Source organism: Malus domestica, chromosome 13, assembly GCF_042453785.1.
Source record: "Malus domestica chromosome 13, GDT2T_hap1".
NCBI classification, from domain to species: domain Eukaryota; kingdom Viridiplantae; phylum Streptophyta; class Magnoliopsida; order Rosales; family Rosaceae; genus Malus; species Malus domestica.
In genome coordinates this window covers 10,965,276-10,983,248 of record NC_091673.1, presented here as the reverse complement: position 1 = coordinate 10,983,248, position 17,973 = coordinate 10,965,276, and the positions used below count along the sequence as shown (strand labels likewise).

General features: G+C 37.4%; 1 protein-coding gene and 1 long non-coding RNA gene across 2 annotated transcripts; both read right to left on the bottom strand.

Annotated features, from left to right (window-relative positions):
- Window positions 1–1,723: 1,723 nt before the first annotated feature.
- LOC103452647 (glycine--tRNA ligase, mitochondrial 1-like) lies at window positions 1,724–5,165 on the bottom strand. The gene is made up of 7 exons (XM_008392171.4): window positions 4,651–5,165; window positions 3,563–3,945; window positions 3,352–3,469; window positions 3,072–3,266; window positions 2,699–2,983; window positions 2,489–2,569; window positions 1,724–2,398 (listed from the first exon to the last, which is right to left on the bottom strand). Exons 1-7 carry the CDS (start codon window positions 4,948–4,950, stop codon window positions 1,724–1,726), a joined length of 2,037 nt encoding a protein of 678 aa, XP_008390393.2. The 5' UTR covers window positions 4,951–5,165.
- An 11,370-nt stretch (window positions 5,166–16,535) lies between these two features.
- Window positions 16,536–17,675, bottom strand: LOC139190480 (uncharacterized). Its single transcript, XR_011574714.1, has 3 exons — window positions 17,565–17,675; window positions 17,382–17,488; window positions 16,536–16,661 (listed from the first exon to the last, which is right to left on the bottom strand). It is a non-coding gene; the product is annotated as an uncharacterized lncRNA (long non-coding RNA).
- Window positions 17,676–17,973: the final 298 nt, after the last annotated feature.

Sequence of the window (17,973 nt, the reverse complement as noted above, 5' to 3'; positions counted from 1 at the left end):
TCCATCCATATTTCCGTTAAGTGAGACCATGTGCATAACATGTGAGGATAGTTAAGTCATTTCAATTTAAAAATGATTAAAACTGAAAATAAATAATAATAATAATTTTCCCTCTATTTTTTGCCGCTAATTCCTATCCTCAATTTTAATTTTCCCTCTCATTCCTATGCATGAGAAATAACATATGGTGTTATTGTCTTCCTAAGTAGCTAAGTTAATCTTTTTTTTGAAGCATGTACTACCATTTTTATTTTCTCTAACAAATTAATAATTTGACAAATGCTCATGGTGTTATTGTCTCCAAAGCAGTGCATTAATATAAGAAACATGTCCATAAAAAAGACTAGGGTTTCTTATATTAATGCACTGCTTTGGAGACAATAGCACCATTAGCATTTGTCTAATTATTAATTTGTTAGAGAAAATAAAAATGGTAGATAATAACACCATATGTCATTTCTCATGCATAGGAATGAGAGGGAAAAATAAAATCTAGGATAGGAATTAGCGGGAAAAAATAGAGGGAAAGTTTTGCTTTTTTATTATTTTCAGTTTTTTAATCATTTTTAAGAGTGAAATAACTTAACTACCCTCACATGTTGTGCACATGGTCTCACTTAACGGAAATATGGATGGAATATATGAAAAACTAACGGTAGGGGGTAAATTGGCTAAAAAAATTAGTTTGAGTCCTTAATTTTCCAATGGAAAAGTTCAAGGGGGAAATCGAAAATGAGGTGAAAGTTCAGGGGGTAAACCGACAGTTTACTCAAAAAACAAAAACAAGAACTTTAAATAGCACTGGAACTCTGCCTGGAACCTCAAGTCCTCAACCTCGAACTCCACTGGAACCTCAACCTCAAAACCCATATCCCTCTCTCTCTCTCTCTCTGCACTGTAAAATTTTTTGGGTGTCTCTGAAATGCAGAGACTTTTGCTGTTGTGGTAGAGAGAGTACAAATCTCAGTGTTACAAGCAAAGAACTGAAATGCATAAAAATATAATATATATATGTATATTATAATGATATAAGAATTGGAGGACTAAGTAAAGCGTACCGGGACAGGGTAAAGACTCGGGTTTTGAATCGCATTGAAGAGATTGGTTGGCGGTGATGGAGTCGGCTGCAAGGGAGACTTGGGTTTTGAGGTAGGAGAAGAAAACAACTGAAAGCACCAATCTTTTCTTGGTTTGGATGAAATGTGAAAACATAAAAAATAAAAAAAATAAAAAATAAAAAAATAAAAAAATATTAACGGGTGAAATGGATGACTTATTGAATTAACTAGTTGAGTTTGGATGACCCGTTAGCTTAACTAGTTGAGGTCGAATGATCCATTAAATTAATGGGTCTGCTGGAATAGTCAAACCCGATCCAAACCCAATAAATCCGACCCGTTTATAAGTCTAGATCGACTATTCAGAGTTATTTCTAATGAACTCGATTTGTATTGGATTTTATGTTCCGCCAATTCAATTTAGAGTTTTATGGGTTTTATTTTTGTTGTTCTTTTAGTCTAGAATTTGGTTTTTTTTTTAACTTTGTCAGCAAATATTTGGGATTCATATTTCCTTCACAGAGAAACAACAAACTCATTTCGCTTATCTTTCCACAACGAAAGGAAGATAATAACAATCATCATCTACGAAAATTAGTCGAACGACTTCATTTTTTTTTTTCCTCTAGAGCCAAAATACCACAAAATTAGATTTCTATGTAAATTCAGCAGGGAAAACACAATTTGTTAAGTAAATTTCTAAGCCTAGATTGCCTTCTGACTCTGTGAGCACGCGACACGTCTGCCCAAGTCTTAAGCCCCGCAGTTAGCTCCTTCACAACGACCACTACCTCTTTCAAATTTACACGAACCTGATCCTTGCTGTCTCTCTCCCGAATTGTCACTGACGTTGTAGAATCCACCGTGATCGCGAAGGGCGCACCAAGCTCGTCAGTCCGTGCATACTTTTTCCCGATAGAGGTGCCTGTAATGTCGATTTTATGTGATATGCCAGCTGCGGTCAGTGACTTGGAAATGCCTTTAGCAACCTCCTCATACTCCTTGTTCTGAACCAGCGGGAAAACCGTGCACTTAAAGGGCGCCATGAGAGGAGGGAAACGGAGCACGTTCAAGTTGTTCGACTGTTCATCCCCAGCTTGACTTTGTCTGGTGTAGTATGAATGCTCGAAGAGGCAGTAGATGATCCGCCCGATACCAAACGAAGGTTCGATCACTGAGGGTGTGAATCTTCTCTGGTGTTCTTTCCTTTTCTTGTATGAAATCGTCACCATATTCTGCTTTATTGATACATTTTTCCCTAGTGTGCAGACATAAAACTCCACCTCGCCCTTCGCCTCTAAATCCGCTTTCATCTCCAAAGCTTCTTTTTCATTCATGGCCTGAAACACACAAGATTGCAGAAATTAAATACCAAAACTATATTCAGTATTAATCACAAAACGATGGGGTGGACTAGAAAGAGTACTCACCTTCAGTGCTTCAACTACATTCTTTCCGTCCGCCTTGAAAGCAAGGCCGGTCTCTTTAACCACCGGAGATATAACCAGTTCCTGAAATCACAAAACAAGTTAGCAACGAACAATGTTCTTGTTAACGTGTTTAGATAAGCGAGGAAACCATGTTTAATTAGTTGTTTACTAACTGTCGTGATGGTTTAAACGATTCGGAACAAAGCATACCTCCACTTCTCTTGGTTCTGAAAATTTTTCATGAGCCATAAGATCTTTATTACTTTTTACTGAATGAGCTTGAAGATCATATGCAGATCTATCTGCTATCCCGACGCACTCAATCCACCCGTATGAAGTCTCGATCTCAGCATCCCAGCAGTCAGCAGCGTAGTGCGCCATTTCATTCGGCAGGTGCTGGCGGAACCTTAGACGCTCCTCGTCTATACCCAACCGTGTGAGGAAGAGGTAGACTCGGCCGATGAAATAGGCTAAAGTCTGATTGTCGACTATGCCCTATAAAAATGCAGCAATGTCAGAAAAACAGAAGAGAAAAAAAAAAAGGACAAAAAGGAAGGCCGAAGAGAAATCGATAAAAACCAACCTTTGCAACTGCTTCACCCAAGCGGATTATCCTTGCAGACTGGCCAGATACCTGTTCTTCCCTCGGAAACATTTGGAACTCCAACTCCGCGACCTCATTAAACTTCGGGTGAGTTTTGTCTTCAGGATCTACAAAGTGTTCAATCTCCGCGAGTGTGAACTCACGGACTCTTAAAAGCCCTTGGCGAGGAGCAATCTGCACGCATAGATAAACATGATCGAAATCAATTACTTGCACAAGAACCACAAAACAAAAGCATTCAAAGAGAAAGACTCATTACCTCATTTCGAAAGGCTTGGCCGATTTGAGCCGCAGCAAAAGGTAGCTTGTTGCCATTGTAGTAGTACAAATAGTTGAAGTTCACAAATATGCCTTGTGCAGTTTCCGGTCTCATGTACCTGAGTAATGAAACACGAAGAATCACAACTCTCAAATTCTTTGAAACAAAATACACAAAAAACAAATATTCGACAATGTGTTTGAATGCTTACGCAGTGCTCGAGCCAGACGGACCAATTGACGTTTGGAACATTAAGTTAAATGGATAGGGATCAGACAGAGGATTGCTCGTGTCAGGGGCTGTAATCCCATACTCTTTGATCTTTGCACCTAGTTCTTCAGCTGAGAGGTCATCTAACAGAGCGAGTACATGTTTGAGTTCCTTCGCCTTCTCTTCGGCGATGTTGAGATCCTTCTGAAGCTTCTCGGTGCAGAAATCCTTCAGCAAGTGGTCTACGCGGTAGCAGTTCCCGTTCTTCTCGTCCTTAACCATAAGGTCAGTGAATCTGTCTACGTGCCCCGACGCTTTCAGAACGATCTCGGGCGTGACAGACGGGCACTCGACTTCTAACATGTTCTCCCCAAGAACAAAATGCTGCAAAAGAAATAGAACAAGTCTTTAAGTTAACCTGATAAAAAACGAAGTTGATACAGTATTAAATTAAAGGGCATTTAGATCCAGGTCCAAAAACATAGATTGTTTTTAGGAGTGAGTTCAGTTATTTAATTACATGTTTTTATTTTTATTTTTTACTTGTTTTATATTTTCTAAAAATATTAGAAATCAATTAAAATCATGCATTAAAAATCTAATTAATATCTTATACCAAAAAAACTAATATACTAACATAAATCTATCGCAAAACATTATACCTTAACTCAAGTAACAAATATTTTATACCTATAAGCGATATATGAAATCTAACTAAAAGGTAGAATAAAAAAACATAATATATCTATAAGCAAAACACATTCATCTGCTATAGGTTGATTATAATAAAGAATCTGCTTTATAGGTAAGTAAATACAATTAACCGGTGATATAGGTTGATTATAAAAATTAAAATTAAGATCTATAAATGGAGTTTAAAGCATGAGGAAGAACAAGAAATAACAAAAAATAAATAAAAAATCAAAGAAATAATTAGGAAAAAATTTAATTTTTATATTAAAAATCGTCATTTAAAAGATAATTATTGATAATTACATAATTAAATTAAAAAAATTGAACTTATTTTAATAAACTGAACTATTTATACTATTGGCTTAAAAATTTGAATCAAGTTTCCTTAAACTTCACCTGACGCCAAAATGCAAGAACGTTGTTCTTCAACTTGACGCCGGGAGGCCCGTAGTCGAAAAGCCCAGCGGTTTCCGCAGCGCCGTCGTAGATTTTGAAGGACGGGATGTAAAACAACCGCTCTTGCAGCATTTTCGCCATGGCTTGACGAGATGGCACCTGCCTAGTGACTTTAAGCGCGCCAACGCTGCTAGAGACCTTAAGGTCCTCGTCCATCGGGTTCAAGGCTTCGTTTGCGGCGTCAATATCCGGTTTGGTGCCGCCGGCAGCTCTCGATTGCAGCGAAGAGGCGGCAGACATTGAATTTGGGGCGCAGTGAGGAATCGGTCTGGTCCGTCTGGACAGTGGATTGGAGCGAAGAAGGGGAACACGAGCGTTTTACTTTTTCAGGGGGAAGAAACGTTTGTAAATAACGAAGAGGTGTCCAAATAAAATAGTTCAAATACTTGGCCTTTCTAAATCGGACCGGAGTTCGGTTCAAATTTTTTTATTCCCAATTTGATATAGCTTTTTTTTCCAAATGCGAGGGTGCGGCAAGAGAGATAGGAGAGAAGAAGACGTTGGGAAATTGTAGGATAATATTTCTTATGAGTCAGTGTCTTTATTTATAGTAAATCATGAGAAGAGCGGAACTTGTTTTTCAAGTAACACAAAATTTAATAGGAAAAAATCATTAATTAAAGAATAAATTGTACTCAATCTACTTTGAATTTACAACATGTTCTTTTAAATTTGGGTAATGTTAGGGAAACTAAAATTTGAAATTAAATTTGTAAACTATAAGTCACCAATAAAAAATAAGCACGGTAATCAACACATAAGTAATAATCTAATCCTTAACTTCTATGTCGTTTAGTTACCAAAATTTAATTTACACATCTAGTTTCCCTGGAATTACTCTTTATGTTTTGTTTGTTTTGTTGCTGTTTTTTTTTTTTTTGCCCAAAAAGAACAGTAATGTTTATTTTAATTTGTTCTATTAATTGTGTTTAAGATGGGTTTCTTTTGTTTCAACCTCTTACTATTCGAGTAATATATTAATGTGGTGATCCAATTAAGAAACAAGTTATTTAGTTTAATTTCAAATGTAACACGAAAGGATTGCATTGTTGTTTAGTAACGCCTCTAATTTTGTTTTTGCGTTTTGTAAACATTTACCAATTGATTTCTGGTTATGTAAATTTTACTGTTCTAACAAGAGAAGCACAACCGTCAAATTTTGATAATATTGCTTCATTGTGTCTTGAGCAGCGCATTTATAGCCTTTTAGCATTGTCATTGAAATGGTGAATAAACACTTTTAGATAACCAAAATCACTTTCGACAAAATCAAGTTAACAAAACATGAGATAGCAAGTCATGTGTAGAAAGAACCCTTCTCATTTTAAATTAAAGTAAAAGCGTAGAAGATGGCATGGTAAGTAAGGTCATCTCCAATCGAAATGGCTAAATATAGCCTCATTCAGAATTATAACTTTGCAAAGTCAGGCCATATTCATATATTATCTCAAACCGAAAGGGCTAAACATATCTTCTACAATAATTTATTAGTTTTAAGTTTATACTTTAAATTTATTGTTTAATTTAATTAAACTATCTTTAAGGGCCTGTTTGGTATTCTACTAAAAAACTTGAATTGTTCTTAAAACTAATTTTCAGAATCATCTCTTAGAAATAGTTTTTTTTAGGTTTCAAAAACTTGTTTGGCATTGAACTTAAAAACTGTTTTTGAATCTAAAAATTTGAAAACTTGTTTGGTTTAACTCTTGAAAACAGCTTTTTTTTTCTTTTTTCCAATTATGTATTTGTTTGAAGATATACAAAACATATGAAATTAAACCTTAAACATACTATTTTGATATCTATGTGCTAATACAACACATATATGTTCGATAATCAAATTAAACTTCAAGTCTTAGATAATAAATATTACATTAAAACATTCTAGAAAACCAATAAACTTTGAGACTAATTGTTATTGACGTAATCAAGCCACATTGATCCGGCTATGTAGTCTCTAACATCATTCATAACATTGTCGTCATTCAAATGCATGTTTTCCCCTTCTTGATTAGCCCCCGAGCTTTCTTCATCTATCACATCAACATCATTGTCTTCAAATTGTTGAAACAAAGTATCATTCCTTGATTGCATTCTAATGAAATTGTGCACGGCACAACATGCAACGGGAATGCGTCTTTGCTTCCTAATTGGATAATTTGGCATCAACTTTAGAATAGGGAAACGATTCTTAAGCACTCCAATGCATCGTTCAACAACATTACGTAGTGATGAGTGCCTAAAGTTGAACAATTCCGTTGCTCCTCTTGGACGTTTACCTCTTCCTCTAAAATCACACAAGTGATAACGCACTTTGCGATATGGTGCAAGAAACCCACTCATGTTGGCATAGCCGGAATCAACAACATAATATTTTCCTATTCCAAGAACAATGCATATAAGTATTTCACTTGAGCCAAATACAAAAAGAAAAAAAATTACAAGTAATTTGATATGTTTCTATGACTTCGTACCTTCTTTAGGCATTGGAAACCTATTCTCTTCTCTTGTTATTGCATCCATCAACACTCTCGAGTCATTAGCCGTTCCTTCCCATCCGGTGTAGACATATGTGAACATCATGTCAAATGAACATGCCAACATAATATTTTGTGTCACACTAACTTTTCTACCTCGGTATGAAATTTGTTTTGATGAAGGAGCCCATGCACTGATATGTGTTCCATCAATAGCACCAATGTAATTCTACCATTTTATAGTTGATAGGAGCATATTTATGCGACTTAGTTGGCTTGTTCTTGTGCATTTATGTCGTGTTTCCTTAGTTATTTTAATGTTTAAAGTCATTTTTGCGTGTTTTCAGATTTTATGGACAAAGTAGGCAAGAAGATGCATTTTGGAGCATGTTTCGGGCTTGGAATGGATAGCAAATGCATGGGCCAAGTGGATGGACGAATTTGAGAACTAAAGAGGCCAAGAATATGAAGAATTATGGTCCAAAAGATGAAGAAAACAGCCCAAAAATCTGTCACCCCAACTTGCATTCCTTGCCATGCAAACCACATAGAATTCCTTTTGGATTCCATGCCATGCTTGATCACTCTTGTCCCCTACATAATTTCTAATTTCATGCTTCAATTCATTTAATTATTACACTCAATTGCTTGATACCTCTTGTTCCCTTCACTCATTAGATTTTAGACAACATTTACATCCATTACATGCACCAATTGATGCTCCATCATTCACATTTGGAATCCAATACCATGTGCAACACATGTTGTTGCACCTTTGACCCATTTGTTGACACATTTCACCTCCCTTTCCATCTCTATGCAATGTACACAATCATTCATGCTCCCTAGCTACAACACCACTCCATTTTACCCTTCACACTTTGCATCATTACTTCATTTTCACCCTTGGACCATTGCACACCACACACACAAATTGCCATGCATTTCATCCTTTACCTAACCTGATTTTCTAAGGTTTTTGGGGCCTATAAATACATGTTTACACCCCTTGGCCAAAGGACAATCCCCCATATTCATCATTTTATCACAAAAATTCGTCCATACACACCCTAGGAAGCAAAACACCCCAAAAACACCATTCTAGTGCCTAGAAAACATAACAGCCACTCCACCTTCTTCCACCCTCTTTGCCTAGTTCTCCACCACCCTCCAACCATAAAACACTCCTCCACACTCACCCTAAACCCTTCCATACCATTCCCCATCCATTCTACATCATAAAACTACCCAAAATCTGTCCATAACCCAATCTGCCGCAAGCATAGGGAAAGGAGGAATCTTGGATGCACTTGCTACCAAGTTGGAGCATTTTAGGTGTTTTCTTTCCTTTGTTTTTAATGTCTAAATTTATGCATCTTTGCTTTGTAAGTATGAGGAACTAAACCCCTCTTAGTTAGAGGGTGATTCGAAACTATGTTCATGCTTGCAATATGATTTGATTACATCCAGTTGTGATTCATAAGTTGTGAATTCAATTTACTTATCCGTTCGTATAAAAACTGATTTGTGTATGTTGGTTGAGAGTGCACGCTTAATTTTCATGCATGAATTTGACGCTAGAATATAAGGGAGTTTCACCTAATCGTTATGAACTTATATTCACAAGTAGTGAAGGTTGCTAGTCACAATCACGTTAAGTAAATTCTTGGCATAAGTTTCATGCAAATCATAGTAACGAGTGCCTCGTCAATGCTTATGTTTTTCATAGAACTTAATGATTCTTGCTTGTATCTCTATTATGCAATTCATGTAGGGAACTTGTAGGGAATGTTTTGGGTTGTCGTATGCGATCATCCAACCTAATAACTTGTGGAAAAACTGAGGGTTAATTAGTGCAATTCACGGTTAATTTGGGGCGTTGAGTATTCATAGTTTATCGAAAAGCAACTGGAAATCGTTTTGTATGCAAGTGTGACATGTGTGGAGAAGAACCTCCTAGCTAGCCTTCCATCCATAAGTTTCATTCAAATTCATTTTACAATCTGTTTTGATTCACTTAAATTTGTCTAAGAATTTGTTTACTTTGTTCTTGTCTTAATTTAATTATTTTCGTCGAAAATCAACCCCATCTTATTTCTTTGAGTCATATTAATTAGAACTTGTCTTAGATTATGTTTTTAAGTGTTTTAGTTAATTAGAAAACCAAAATTTGTCCAAGTTTGTGTGAGAGTCCCAAAATTGCCCAGATTGTGTTTTTAAGGTAGTTTTGATTGTTTAGGGGCTGTTTTGAGTCTTTTGGTTTGTTTTAGTGTTTTAAAGTATAGTTTTGCATTCTTTGAGTCTAGTTAGTGTTTTAAACTTTGTTTTAACGTTTTCAAGTCAGTTTCCAAGTGATTTAGCAATCCCTCCTAATCCCCGGCCTAGAACGATCCCTACTTACATACTTTACTACAATTGATAAAAAAAGGGTTTAATTTGTGTGTTAACTTATTTTACGCATCAGTGTGCTGCCAGTAAGATCACTAAATAAATATAACTCCCGACCCTATGCCAGCACCGTGGTCTCTGCGCCCGTAGCCAGAGATTACCAACTCCCGACCCAATGCCTGTTCCGTGTCCCTCAGCCCGTAGTTAGGGATTATTTCTCCCGGCCTATCTGCCAACACCAGATCCTCGCCCCAGGCACTAGGTACACACAAATAGTTACGCCTCTCATAAATAATCACTTCATAATATAAAGTCATTCATCGTTTATACTATAAAGAAGGGATTCTAAAACATGTTCTAGCATCCTATTGTCATCCATCAGATAGTCTACCAGTTCATGGTTTTTATAGAAAATACGATATATCAAACTATAGCTCAATATAGGCTAATAATTAATTCCTTACAAAATAACGAGACGATAATCAACATTTCAATAAACATGCTTAACATAAAATCAGTTCATAAACTCGTAAGGCATGCATTTCATTTATGAAATTAAACTATAAAATTATGTAAATTTTAGAAGGGGTCCACTTACCGTACACCGATGGTGCCAAGCTATACCAAAAATGAATAACAGAATCACCGCCAGTAATTGCACCTAATCACATAAAGGGGGTACCTTTAGTCAAACTCTATTCAAACGATTGAATTTGGAAAAACAGACTTAAAAAACAGGTCCAGGGCATCAAAATTAGCCTGGAAGAGGTCCCGGACGAACCTCGAAAAGTCAACCCTAAAAGTCAACGTTGACCGGTTAAAGTCAAAATCAATGCTGACCGTTGACCGAGTCAACTGTCAGAGTCAACGGTCAAAGGGTCAGACTGGGCTTGGATTTAGGTTGGGCCGATTAGGCCCTAAGGGTTTTAGGTCAAAAGGGTTTTAAAAAAAAAAAAGGAAAATAGGTTTAGGATGTTGATAAGGTTTGGGCTTAAAGCCCTTATCAGAAATGGCCCAAAGACCCTAAAGGTTTTTAAAACAATTTAAATGAAAGAAACTAAAAAGGAAATGGGTTTTTGGGCTAAAGAAAGAACGGGCCGAAGGCCCTATTAGGAATGGCCCGAATGCCTTTTTGGGTTTTAAGGAAATAAAACAAAAATAAAATAAAATAAAAAGGAAACGGGCTGGGCTACTGGGTTGAAACCAAAATAGGCTTAAGGCCCGTGGGTTGAGAAATGGCCTGAAAAGCCTGGGTGCACCAGAGAAGAACGTCGGAGCTTCTACAGCTCCGGCCGACTGCAAACATGGCATTTAGGGTCCGATCTAGGTATCAAAATGAAGCACAAGACGAGAGGAATGTGTTTATATCTTCCTTTTGCCGTAGAACGGCAGAGATGATCGAAAAATCCCTTAACTCACACGGGTTTGCCGGTGATGGGTAAGCTCTCATCTGAGTCGATTTAGTTCTAAAAACCTTATAAAAATAACGAGATAACACTCAAAATCACATCCAAGTTTCAATCTAGAACAGGTAGAGGGAGACCTAAGGTTTACGTAACTGGAAAAATTGAAGACATTTCACCGGAGAGCTCCAGGGTTTCCTCAAGTTGTGCAGCGACATGAGAGAGAGAAAAAGACAAGGTTTGATGATGACGATGGTTGTCTTCCTCGTGTAGGTAAGCAGTTGGGTATGTGTATATGTGTGTGTGTGTGTGTGTGTGTGTGTGTCTAGGTGAAAGAGGGAGAGAAGAGAGAAGGGAGAGAAAGCATAGACAGAAAGAAGAAGGGGAAGAGGTCACGGGGGTAGGGGACAGAGAAAGAAAGGTGAGGATTGTTGGGGTGCTGCCACGTGGTAGTTTGAGGGAGTTTAGGAATCAAGATAAAGGGTCCAAATTTAGTCAAGCTAGGGAAAAAAATGAAATTTTCAATAAAACTTTGGGAAATTATAAAATTACATATAAATTCGGGGGTGGGTTTAACAATCTACCCCTTTAAAAGAATTTTGTTCTCAAAATTTAAAATCACTTACTAAACTGAAATACTAAAAAATAGGAAGAAGAATATATGTATAAAGAGAAATCAAGTCAGAGTGGGTATATTAAAGAGAATATGCCACACCGTCGTGAGTGGGTTGCAAAATCCTCTATCTTGCCTCCAAGCTCTTACTTTCTTCCCCATCAGTGTAAAAGTAGAAACATACTTTATAAAGATATAAAGTCGAAAACACAAAATAGCTTAAGGTCAAAAGTAAGTACGCAAAATACGATAACGTCAAATACATATGTACTAACATATAGGTCGAAAACTCGTGTTACTCTTAAAATTGAAAACGGAAAACACTTTCCTCAAAACATTTGTAACGACAAAAACAAATAACTAAAGTAAAGGAAGTTAACATACTTGTACTGAAAATGAGAGTGGGTCTCGCCCAAGAATTCGTAACCTCACGTACTCCAGAACAAATGTGTATTTGGGTCGAGTCCCAAGAATAACAATTCCGTGACAACTGCCGTAGATGGATCTTCCTGTCCACTTGCTTGACGAACCCAACAAATAAGCCATCGATATCATAGTCGGCCGCCCGCGATATCGACAACCCATTTGTTGTCTCGTTAAGCAATTAGTGATTTCCTGAGGGTGCACAATCTCACACGTCGAAAATTCGATCCTTCGAATACAAGTTTGCAATACTCCTCTACCAACCAGTGTTGTATGTAGCAACTTTCATACCATGTCGCAACAAGTGCCATACTCAAACCGAACAAAATAAGAACTGTCGTCGTAAAACTTTATCCAGCACTAAGCATCCGATTCTCCTCAGTTTCTCCCAAATGTGACCAACTACTCCAGAGTTTCACCAATAAAGAACCCATTTGAAAATTGTACCTTAGGATTCAAGAGAAGTGTCTACCATGTTAGTAGTAGACCCAAAAGCTCGAGCCAAGCAAGTAGAAAACGATAAGTTATCTTGCCCGACAAGCAGTACTTCTTGGGAGCTGTTGTAGTGCTCAAACCACCTCTCCATTTTTGCTTAGTTGTAGATTTCTAATCAAACAAGGCCAAAGTTGGTGGAAAAAAGAACGACTCGCAAATGATCAACATAAAAATAAAAAGAAGTACACACCTTTCGAAAGAAGTGTAAAGATTATCCGATTCTCGCCTCGACCGTGCTGTAGTGCAATCCCAGAGTGCACCAAAAGATCTGCTAGAAGTGTTTCGACATCTACATTCTCATAACAAAAGAGTCTTGGAGTGAAGTAGTGAAAAGGTGCGTTGAGATGAACACATAACGTTGGAAAAGAACCGATGTGATCCCTATGAATTATAGTAGGATAATGAGTGGTGACCATTTAATTTAGTGTGAAGATAGTGATGCAATCTGCTGATCACCTGCACTACAATCTTCACTAGTCTCTTACTAAAAGACGGCTTAAACTTCACATCCATGTGGAACACTTTTTGGTAAGTCTGGTAGACTTGTAAAAAGGTTATGCTCCTATTGTTCCTGTTCGAATCGACACGAACTGGGCTGCACACTTTCGTCGAAATGATCAATCGTGAATTTCTCACTAATTGAGCGAGAAACCATGTCGAGAAGGCTGAAAGAACACTCAAGAATTTAAGGGTCAAAACAAGTCCATTATAATCTACAAGATATTGGGATTTGAACTAGAAACCATGCCGAAAACAAACGTTTTTTTTTTCATCCTTGGTGTATTGTTCCAGCATAATCCAATTTACATTGAGAAACAACCAAGTGAATGCAAGTGAAGATGTAGAAATAGGAGTCACTGTCTATGATTATTTTGTTAATCATCACAGTAAGATTGACTAGATTCTTAGCCAAAAGAAAATAGGTTTAAGCTCAAGAATAGTTAAGAACTGTTAATAAGATTTGACGAGGCCAAAGACATTTCGCAATTCACAATACTTTGTGCGAGCTGTTTCAAGTTCAAAAATTAAACATGGAACCTCTGAATCAATAGAATGAGCGAAGAAGAAAGATACTAAGCAGCCTGTATGCATGCAGTGACACGATTGGCTACCTTAAAGTGATGCTCTTGAGGAAATCAAAATTCAATGATTTCAGAGAAATTCAGAGCAAGTTTGATCTTCATACAATGATAAATATGGTGGAGTCTCAAGCCATTACACTGAAAACTTACAAGGCTGAACAGTTTGTGGACAAGAGCACTGGTCAGTTAGACCATAAGCAAGAGACTAAGTTCACTTATACCGACAAGTACGAAAACTAGAAGCTAGGGTTTACCACCGAGTACCAAACCTAGGTGAAGTTCAAGGAGTTTGTTTATCCAAACAAAACTGGATCTTCATCATCTGAGTCTAACTACAACAACAACAAGAATTGCAACTCCATTTGGAAATTGGTGTGAAGCTGACGAACAAAGGTTAATGAACTTGACTTTGTCGTTGGAATAAGTAAGAAGGTTATTGATAGAACAATCGTCGAGAATTGCTCTAAAGATCCATACGAATTTCTTCAGTGGTAATAAGTCTGAGAACATTGATTTGCTCCCACTAACTACCACTTACTAATCGTCGTTACAACTAGCACTTACTCGCTTTCACTAACATGCATTTCGAAAGTTTCGAGTAATTGTCACTAAGATATGACTCTGCCCGCTATTCCTGGGGAACTCATGTCGCGGAGTATTGTCCTATGTTGAAAGTCGTCCAACAAATCAAACATGTCGCCGATGAGGCACAATCCCAATACAAATTCTTGAATTTCAACCAAAAGATGACGATTCAAACAGAGAAAGGTTTGCACAACTGCGTCGAATGGCACCAAATCCAGAAGTCTTGACATCTAAATGATGTCAAAACCAACACCTTACAAATATAGAAAAGAATCCTAAGTATGCTTTGAACCAACCACGCTCTAATACAAATCTGACACACCCCAATCCCGATATTCCTCGAATACCAGGATAGGCACGTGCTGGCCGACACCAGAGGGTGACGAAAGCCATTTATTAAGTGCAAATGCTGAGAATAAAGAAATAAATAAGGTTTATAAATGTAAAAGAATAAAGAATATGCATTTAAAACGTGTTCAGAGCACACATCTAATCTAGAACACCAAAAGAATTAATATAAAAATTAGTTGAACAAATGAGTGGGTCCTACACCGAGAGGACTCGAAGATGCCGATGCGAAAATGCTAGGATGCCGGGATTGTATGCCTCGATTTTTAAGTCTTGAATGGGGTTGCAAAACAAAGGTGAGTGGACCAAGTTGATATATATATATATATATATATATATATATATATATATATATATATATATATAATAAAAGGCTTTTTATTCAAAATGGTCCCTGAGATTTGCATCATCCATAAGTTTGGTCCCTGAGATAAATTCAATAGAAGTAGTCCCTGAGATTGTCCACCATCCATAATTTTGGTCCTTTCGCTGAAGCTTTTAGCAGGAAGTTTAGGCAATTTTCAAAGCTTCGTAACTCAATCGTTTCTTAACCAAATTCGACCCATAATATATCAAAATGAAGATAGGAAAGTGTAGAATAAGATTATATTATTTGGAAGCCCATTGATTAATGGAGATGGTCATAAAATAACCTCAAAGTTGACTGGTCCGAGGGAAAACTGGAAAAGTTTCCGGAAACTCGCCGAAAACTGGGTAAACGTTCATAACTTCTTCAATACTCAACGAAATCAAGTGATTCAAAAACAAAAATCATAATTCTCAACGAGAAGAAGAGAATGGTACCTTTTTCAATGGCTAACTCGCAATGTTTGGCTGGAAAATAACTCAAAATTAGCTGTTGAAAAACGAGTCAGCAACTTTCGAGCCGTTTTCCGGCCAAACCACGGTGATTTAGCCGTTGAAAAAGGTACCATTCTCTTCTTATCATCAATAAGTATGATTTTTGTTTTTGAATCACTTAATTTCGTTGAGTATTGAAGAAGGTATGAACGTTTAAAGTTTACCCAGTTTTCGGCGAGTTTTCCAGTTTTCCCTCGGACCAGTCAATTTTGAGGCTATTTTCTGACCATCTCTGGAAACCATTGGGCTTCCAAATAGATATAATCTTATTCTATACTTGCCTATCTTCATTTTGATATATTACGGGTCGAATTTGGTTAAGAAACGATTGAGTTACGAAGCTTTGAAAATTGCCCAAACTTCCAGCCAAAAGCTTCAGCGGAAGGACCAAAATCATGGATGGTGGACAATCTCAGGGACTACTTCTATTGATTTTAAATCTCAGGGACCAAACTTATGGATGATGCAAATCTTAAGGACCATTTTGAATAAAAAGCCTATAATAAAACAGTTATCAACATACTAACCCCTAAGTTTATATAAAGAAAACTACTAGCATAATAAGTGATAGGTTTATTGAAAACCCTAGCATGCCAAAAATATTTCAAAAGACATATCGCGGAAAAACATCACTGAAATCAAAACACGAATCGTCTCACAGATCATCTCGTAAGCGCAGTGTGCTGCCAGTAAGATTACTGAATAAATATAATTCCCGGCCCTATGCCAGCACTATGGTCTCTGCGCCCGTAACCAGAGATTACCAACTCCCAGCCCATTACCTGCTCCGTGTCCCTCAGCCTGTAGCTAGGGATTATTTCTCCCGGCCTATCTGCCAACACCAGATCCTCGCCCCAGGTGGCATAGTGTTCACTACGTACGCACAAATAGTTACGCCTCTCATAAATAACCACTTCATAGTATAAAGTCATCCATCGTTTATACTATAAAGACAGGTTTCTAAAACATGTTCTAGCATCCTATCGTCATCCATCAAATAGTCTACCAGTTCATGGTTTTTATAAAAAATACGATATATCAAACTATAGCTCAATATAGGCTAATAATTAATTCCTTACAAAATAACGAGACGATAATCAACATTTCAATAAACATGCTTAACATAAAATCAGTTCATAAACTCGTAAGGCACGCATTTCATTTATGAAATTAAGCTATAAAATTATGTAAATTTTAGAAGGGGTCCACTCACTGTACACCGATGGTGCCAAGCTGTACCAAAAAGGAATAACGGAATCAACGCCAACAATTACACCTAATCACATAAAGGGGGTACCTTTAGTCAAACTCTATTCAAACGATTGAATTTGGAAAAACGAACTTCAAAAATGAGTCCAGGGCGTCGAAATTAGCCTGAAAGAGGTCCTGGACGAAACTCCAAAAAGTCAACCCTAAAAGTCAATGTTGATTGTTGACCGGTCAAAGTCAAAGTCAACACTGACCGTTGACCGAGTCAACGATCAAATGGTCAGACTGGGCTTGGATTTAGGTTTGGCCGATTGGGCCCTAAAGGTTGTGGGTCAAAAGGGTTTAAAAAAAAAAAAAGGAAAATAGATTTAGGATGTTGGGTTTTTAGGGTTTGGGCTTAAAGCCCTTATCAGAAATGGTCCAAAGACCCTAAGGGTTTTTAAAACAATTTAAATGAAAGAAACAAAAAAGGAAATGGGTTTTTGGGTTGAAGAAAAAACGGGTCGAAGGCCTTATTAGGAACGGCCCGAAGGCGTTTTTGGGTTTTAAGGAAATAAAACAAAAAAAATAAAACAAAAAAAATAAAAATAAAAAGGAAATGGGCTGGGCTACTGGGCTAAAACCAAAACAGGCTTAAGGCCCGTGGGTTGAGAAACGGCCTAAAAGGCTTGGGTGCACCGGAGAAGAACGCCGGAGCTTCTACAGCTCCGGCCGACTGCAAACATAGCCTTTAGGGTCCGATCTAGGTATCAAAATGAAGCACAAGACAAGAGGAATGTGTTTATACCTTCATTTTGCCGTAGAATGGCCGGAGACGACCAGAACATCCCCCAACTCACACGGGTTCGCCGGAGATGGGTGAGCATTCCTCTGAGTCGATTTCGTTCTAAAAACCTTAGAAAAATAACGAGATAACAAAATCACATCCAAGTTTCAATCTAGAATAGGTAAAGGGAGACTCGAGGTTTACCTAACTGGAAAAATTGAAGAAATCTCGCCGGAGAGCTCCGGGGTTTCCTTGAGTTGTGCAACAACATGAGAGAGAGAAAAAGACGAGGTTTGATGATGACGATGGTTGTCTTCCTCGTGCAGGTAAGCAATTGGGTGTGTGTATGTAGGGGTGGGTTCAAAAAACCGAAAACCTAACCGGACCAAGGTCGAAAAAAACCGAACCGAAAAAAAAACCGAACCGAAACTATCAAACCGAACCGAACCAAATCTGGCCAATTCGGTTTTGATTTTTGAGGTTCGGAAACCGAACCGAACCGAACCGATATATATATATATATTTAATTGTTTTTTTCTTATAAATATTTTAGTCATACAATTACAACAAAACCGAATATGTTGCCAAGTTGGTTTCAGTGAAACGTTTCAAG